At 36.0% G+C, this 7,597-nt stretch overlaps 1 protein-coding gene across 1 annotated transcript; it reads left to right on the top strand.

Moving 5' to 3' along the window:
- On the top strand, positions 1-7,538 carry gclm (glutamate-cysteine ligase, modifier subunit). The gene is made up of 7 exons (XM_058784487.1): positions 1-345; positions 3,322-3,387; positions 3,945-4,029; positions 4,115-4,171; positions 5,889-6,091; positions 6,177-6,291; positions 6,422-7,538. The coding sequence occupies exons 1-7, from the start codon at positions 223-225 to the stop codon at positions 6,592-6,594; spliced, it is 822 nt and encodes a 273-aa protein (XP_058640470.1). The 5' UTR covers positions 1-222; the 3' UTR covers positions 6,595-7,538.
- The last annotated feature ends 59 nt before the right edge of the window (positions 7,539-7,597 follow it).

Genomic DNA, 7,597 nt, shown 5'->3' with positions numbered 1-7,597 from the left:
TCCACTTCGGGCTGATCCTCGCCAGGTTTTCTAGCGCAACCCATCCGTATTCTTATTGTGGGCGTGAAACTCTCTGCTCTAACCTCCTCTCTACTTGAATGAACTACAAGTGCAAAGTCATACTACACTGTTTAGTGTACTCGACAGTGAGCGAAACATTGTACCCGAGGGCATCTACGGTTAATAGTTACATAGACAACACTTGTTTCAGTGTACAGAGCAATGGAGCCTCATGTAAACGCGAAGCGGCTTTTTAATCACGCGACAACCCTGAAGCTTCACACGGGGAATTTAGTCAACCGCAGTCGACTTAAGAAGAAATGTCCGTCTTCCCCTAGTGAGGAGGTAAGTGACATGAGTTTGCAGTGCTAATGGCGCACCTTGGTCCAATTTCGGCAGCCCGGGTATGGCGTGTTTTATAGCGTGATATTGCTCGGTGAATGAGTTCAGCCACGGACACCCCGTTATTTATGTTTATAAGGTCGTCGTTGCTTTTGTGAAGTCCGGTTCTTTTTAAAGCATCGACTCCTTCGGACGGTTCATTCACCGAACCGGTTCACAGAATCTTTTGAGACGTCATTTAAGTATTCCTAGACATCATTTACGAAAGCTTAAAAAAACAAAACAAAACAAAAAGAGTTAAATAAGTTTGTTTTCGATATAAATTCTGAAACATGGGTTGTTTTAGATGTATACACTGGATTTTGTGTAGCCTACATTTGTTTTGTATTTGGATTATGTCATGATTAACCTAATTATATCTACTTTTCCTCGACCATCATTCCTGTTCGAAAAAAAAAAAAAAAAGGTTATATGTCTTTTTTTTTTTTTATGTTCCAGCATGACACCCACCTTACAACCGAAAGCTTTGCGAATCGGTTCGGTCGAATTATTAAGATTGAGTCGACTCACATAATGATTCCGGGGCTAAAAGATGTGATCCGTCTGCTTCCATTAATGACGTCAGTGACCAGCTTGCCTCGTGCTGCTCATGACATGCCACTGTATGCAAAATGTGGTATGAGAAATTACAGTGCATCGCACTGTTGTTGCATTTACGTTCAAATGACCAGGGCTTTGTTTTGCCATCCTTAGTCGTAGCTGTGCACACAAGCAGTGCTTCTGCCTAGTAACACTCAATAGACCTGTCACAGAAGATGTACAAAATTAAAGTGACCTGACCTGACATGCTGGAATGAAGGATGATGCAATGTCATGCTGATGTTTTATAATCTCAACAGATGATTGACAAATGACTGTGCATTTTCTATAGCTGCTGGATACAACCTCTCTGACATCCATCATAAAAACGAGGCTTATTGTTCAAGCCCACACAAGTGGATTAGTAATGTTTAAACATGTAGGGCACAACGGGGCTAAAGGCCCCCCTTAAGAAAAAATGCGCTATTCACTGCGCCCAAAATGTATAATTGCAGAAAAAAATTTATACATTGTATTGAACATTAATGGAGCAACAGATTTTGTGTGGAAATAAATCATTCAAGCTGTTTATTTTGTTTAAAAATCTTATAAATGTATGAGGTGGCAAGGGGGGCCTTTTACCCCACACACGGATTAAAAAGCACACGGTATTGATACAAATACTTCAGCTAAAATAATGTTTTTTTTAAAATAATGTCTAAGTTAATACTTGTTCAAAACAATCACTTTGGCAAAGTTTGAACTATTTTCTGCTTATTTTGAAAAATAAAATAATGAATTTATGTTCAGTAAATATACTGTCATTAAGATGTTAATATAAAAAATATATTTTAAAATGCAGAAACAAAATCCTTTAAATACTTAAAGATTGTGAAAGTATTGAAGGAGATCCAATAAATATTGAATATATATTTACAGTAGTAACAACAAATTATATTTTATGATATGATATGATTAATATCACGTTTTTAAATATGATGGTTTCATTCTAAACATGGTGACTATCTCTAATATGGACACCCAACATAATATATGATATTTACCATCTGAATAACCATGTCATGTCAACAAATGGAAAAGTCAGCCATCTATTATCATGTTAATTAATGTGCGCCTTTTACATATTCTTCATTTAAAAACAGTTGCTTTAATTATCTTAAACAAATCTGAAAAGAAGAAGACCTTTGTCTCAAAATATATGCATTAATTTTAGTGATTCTAATTTGCTATTTAAATCTACAATATTTTAAAAAACATAAAATATTATGTGCTGCTGCACGTGATCACATCAAAGATCAGACAAATATACAGGGGCATCTTGAAAAGTGAATGTTTTGGAAAGTGTTAAGCCATGTTTTTGTGCCATCTAGTGGTTTAGATGAAAATAATACCCCGGGCCTTTAGCCCCGTTGTGCCCTATATGTGAAGATTGTAGATTGTATTGCAACTTTGCAAGATTATAACTAGAATGTTAATGATGGCTTGATGTCTTAAATTTTTGCTCAACAGTCTATTGGTGTTTCTACTCTATATAATATGTTTCATTTTATTTCATGTTTATACACACAAACACACTGCCATTCAAAAAGTTTGGGATCAGTAAGACTTGAAAGAAATCTGTCATGCTCACTAAGGCTGCATTTATTTGATCAAAAATACAGATAAACTAATATTGTAAAATATTATTGCAATTTAAAATAACTGTTTTCCATTTTAATAAAATAATTTATTATTATTACTCTAAATTATTATTTAATTTATTCTTGTGATGCAAAGCTAAATTTTAATCATCCATTACTCCAGCCTTCAGTGTCACATGATCTTTCAGAAATCAATATGCTGATTTATTATCAATGTTGGAAACAGTTGTGCTGCTTAATATTTTTTTTTTTTTGGAACCTGTGATACTTTTTTTCAGGATTATTTGAATAAAAATTTAAAAGGAACAAATATAAATCTTTTCTAACAATATAAGAGTTTACTATCACTTTTTATCAGTTTAAAACATCCATATTACTATTATACTATTATTAATTACATAAGTTATTTCTTTAAAAAAAGAAAGAAGAAAAATTACTTACCCCAAACTTTTGAACGGTAGTGTATATTGTTACAAAAGATTTCTATTTTGAATAAATGCTGTTCTTTTATTAGAATTCCTACACATAATATATAATCTTAGATGTGAGATTTAATCTTAGAATATATGTTATGCTTTTTTTTTTTTTTTTTTTTAAATTAGACTTTTCTAAGAGCCTACAGGGCCAAAAGCCAAAAGTGTCTGACTACAAATATTGAGAAATGTTTTGGGAAGGCTGCCAAGATGTTGTATTTATGTTTCATGATTTGAATATTTTTCAATGTTTTCTGAATCCACAGCTACAAGACTGCATCCAAGGCACATTGAGCGAGTGGTTTGCTGCAATGCCGTCATCTCTTGACTTTGTAAGACTTTGCATGACACTCATTACGAAAGTGAAAAAGGAAACCTTGAGAACTTATAAACAAGCCGATTTAAACTAAACAAATATAATCTTTGACATGTTAAAGGTTTCAGTTGCATGAAGTAATCAGACCCACTGAACATAAACAGTTGAGCACTCTGTGGATTGTGGGAAAGCAAACTGTCTGCCCCTTTTGCACTTTTTGCCATTAAAACATATATAGGCAGTGGGATGAAAAGACAGTTGTTATGGTGATTGTTCATGGCATGGGGCCGCTGTGCCTCTGCTCTGGCTCTTTCTGCCATTGTCAGCGAATCTGCCTGAGAGCTCAGCGAGTAGAGAGTAAAGGTCTTAGCACACAAAAGCTGAGGCTTATTGATGCATTCCTTTCATGCAGTCCATTAACAAGGTGTCTAATGTTTTCACATGCAAAGGAAAGTGAGTTCCATAGACACAAGATTGCCAAAAAATTATGTAACTATAATGCATAATCCAGTAAGTGACTGGATACTTTCCATGATAGCATGGTTTTGCAATTACCTTTGTTTTTCTTCTAAGGAGCTTCCCAGCATTCTGGACTGCGCTATTCCAGAAAACACAGAGGCCATCACCCCAGAGGAGAGAGAGGAGCTGAAAGTGTCTGGTGAAGATTACTGATCCTTAATGCATTAAAGAATGCTGTTGCAGTGCATGTGCATGATATTTAATATGTTTAAATGTCTTTACAGTCAAACATTTTCTCACTGAGTCGGACCCTTCATCCATCAGAAGTGCGGTGGACATGGGTAAGTTCTGTTTAATGTGATGCTGTATGAATATTATTATATTTAATTAAGTAAAACTGATAGTCACCAAGAAAACAATTGGTAACACACTATGCCGTGAAGGACTGAAATCCTGCAGTGCCCGCAAGGTACTCCTGCTCATGAAAGCACATGTACAGGCCCGTCTGAAGTTTGCCAATGAACATCTGAATGATTCAGAGGAGAACTGGGTGAAAGTGTTGTGGTCAGATGAGACCAAAATCAAGCTCTTTGGCATCAACTCAACTCACTGTGTTTGGAGGAGGAGGAATGCTGCCTATGACCCCAAGAACACCATCCCCACCGTCAAACATGGAGGTGGAAACCTTATGCTTTGGGGGTGTTTTTCTGCTAAGGGGACAGGATAACTGCACCGCATCAAAGGGACGATGGACGGGGCTATGTACCGTCAGGGCCAGGGCATTGATGCCAGCCAGGGCATTGAAAATGGGTTGTGGATGGGTATTACAGCATGACAATGACCCAAAACACATGGCCAAGGCAACAAAGGGGTGGCTCAAGAAGAAGCACATTAAGGTCCTGGAGTGGCCTAGCCAGGCTCCAGACCTTAATCTCATAGAACATCTGTGGAGGGGGCTGAAGGTTTGAGTTGCCAAACGTCCGCCTTGAAACCTTAATGACTTGGAGAGGGTCTGCAAAGAGGAGTGGGACAAAATCCCTCCTGAGATGTGTGCAAACCTGGTGACCAACTACAAGAAACGTCTGACCTCTGTGATTGCCAACAAGGGTTTTGCCACCAAGTACTAAGTCATGTTTTGCGAAGGGGTCAAATACTTATTTGACTCATTACAATGCAAATCAATTTATAACTTTTTTTGTTGTTATTCTGTCTCTCACTGTTCAAATAAACCTACCATTAAAATTATAGACTGATCATTTCTTTGTCAGCAGAGGATCAAATATTTTTTTCCCCCACTGTATTTTTCCCCCCCTTGAGGTCCACTTATAATCATGGTATTAAAAAAAAAAGAAAAAAAGATCCCTCTCTGACCCTTAATTATGACCCATAATTAATTAATATATTTTTTTCACCTAATAAATGCCCCCTTAGAACATGAAATCAGCAGCGTCCTCATGATATGACTAATTTGTGAAGTTTAGAAATAAACTTTATACAAAAATGTTCAGTAATGAACATCATTTTTAACAAGTGGCATCAAATATACCTAAGTAGCATTATTTTTGACCAAATCAGTTTGTCAATACACTTTCAAATCACTTAGTCAATCGATATATACAATGCTTTTTGAATGAAGTCCCTTCTGCCCACCAAGACTGCTTTATTTGATCAAAATACATTGAAAAAAAAAGAGTTATTTAAATGGAATGTTTTAATGTAACTTATTTTCAGCATGAATTTTCAGCATCATTACTTCAGTCTTCAGTGTCACATGATCTTTCAGAAATCATTGTAATATGCTGCTTGGTGCTCAAGAAACATTGGTTAATATTTTTGAGGAAAACAGTACATGATTTCAGGATTTTTTGATGACAGAATTTATTCTAAATATATTTTTTTATTTTGTAACAATGTGAAAAGTCTTTGTCACTTTTTAGCTATTAAATACATTCTTGCTGAATGAAATTATTATTTCTTTAATATTTATTTTTACTGAGCCCAAATTTTAATTTCAGTTGATTTGACCATAACCCCTCTCCTCTTCTCTGTGTTGTTCAGCTTGTCTTTCGTTAGGTGTATCTCAGTTGGACTCTGTGATCATTGCTCCACCTCCTCTCCCCGAGGGTGAGGCACAGACGCTGACCCACCTGCAACCACTGTGGGAGGAGCTGGAAAGTCTTGTGCAAAGCCAGAAGATCGCTGCCATCGGCACATCCGACTTGGACAAAACTCTTTTAGAGCAGCTGTATAACTGGGCTCAGGTCTGCTGTGTGAGTGCATTTTTCTGCACATAACAGAATAACTGATCATTTACAGTGTATTTTTGTGCTCTTTTGTGCTATGCAGGTAAAGCCAAGTAGCAATCAGGTGAATCTGGCCTCGTGCTGTGTTATGCCTCCAGACCTCACTGCATTTGCTAAAGAGTTCGACATACAATTGCTTACGCACAATGATCCCAAAGGTGTGTATTTTACGCTGAGTCATTGAGCTCAATGACTACGTGCATGAACTGGTTCTGCAATTTAATTATGAAACTGCATGAGCAACAGCGCAGGAAATCTAATGATGTCAATCTTTCTTCTTGCGTCTAGAGCTAATCAGTGCAGCAGGCTTCCAGGAAGCAGTGCAGGGGAGCAGTAAGGACCTGCAGGTGGACAACTGGAAGCTGGAGTGGGTCTTACGGTACTCCATCATCGTCAAGAGCAGAGGCATCATAAAAGCAAAAGGCTACATCGTTCATGCTAAAAAGGGCAACAACCTATAACATGTCCAGTTTGAACAGGGTTTCCTGAAATTTATTCCACTAAATTTAGGGAGCTTCTACATCAGTGATGCATATTTTACAGAATTTTTTTTTTTTGACAACACACTAAAGTGAATCTGAATTTTCAAAGGAACAAAAATTCACTTGACTCATTTTTCCTCATGATTTAGAATATTTAGACTATCTGTGCTATATATATAGCTATCTGTTCTTGTCGATAAATGCAAAGTGCCTCTTTTTTTCCTGACCTGGCCTGGTTTAATTCTCTGTATTTTTCAAAAGGGTGAAAAATTAAATATATAAAAATGGTTGATAGGACAACAGATTAAGAAGCTTCAAATATCATAATATTGTTTTGTTAATCATTTATTCTGTTTTATTTACAAATGTTAACCACCTTTTTTAGGTTTTTTTTGAAGAGTGGTTAACTATGTGGGCCACATAGTTGTATTTTTTTTTTACTTTAAATTTTAATGTCATTTTAAGTCCTGCTGGCATTTTAAGTTTGTATAATTTATTTTGATCGATGCTTTGCTTGGAATGTTCAGTAAATGTTTTCTTACCTGTTTTCAACAGATGATTCTATCTCTTTTGCATCCCTTTGTAAACAAAATGCCTTGCTTATCTGATAAAAAGAAATATTCAAATATGTAACTATGGGAGGCTGTTAACATGCATGGCATGAACGGCATTAACTCATTGTATATAAGAACACTGGAAAATTCCACATTCGAAGGAAAATAATGATTATAGTTCCAGTATCCAACGAATAGTCAGAATATATATTTTTACCTGTGTTATTTATTCATTGTAATGACGATTCCTGTTGGAGCCAATCGTATAATAGAGTTTTTCTTTCATGTACTGTACATGTAATTACTATTTTCCCATATTGTGTTAAACATTTTTAATATGGTTTATAAACTTCGGAATTGAAAAATCTGTGGACTGGCATTGGGTTTCTTTCATTTCATGTTAGATGTACGCAATATTCTCCTGAGAC

The sequence above is a fragment of the Onychostoma macrolepis genome, chromosome 08 (genome assembly GCF_012432095.1).
Source record: "Onychostoma macrolepis isolate SWU-2019 chromosome 08, ASM1243209v1, whole genome shotgun sequence".
NCBI lineage: Eukaryota > Metazoa > Chordata > Actinopteri > Cypriniformes > Cyprinidae > Onychostoma > Onychostoma macrolepis.
Note: the sequence above shows the minus strand (reverse complement) of the source record. Positions and strands in the feature narration are given on the sequence as shown.

Coding starts and splice junctions, on each gene's coding strand:
- gclm (XM_058784487.1), top strand. CDS start 223: ATGGAGCCTCATGTAAACGCGAAGCGGCTTTTTAATCACGCGACAACC. Junction 4,172..5,888: donor CAGAAGTGCGGTGGACATGG/GTAAGTTCTGTT, acceptor TGTGTTGTTCAG/CTTGTCTTTCGTTAGGTGTA. Junction 6,092..6,176: donor AGCTGTATAACTGGGCTCAG/GTCTGCTGTGTG, acceptor TGTGCTATGCAG/GTAAAGCCAAGTAGCAATCA.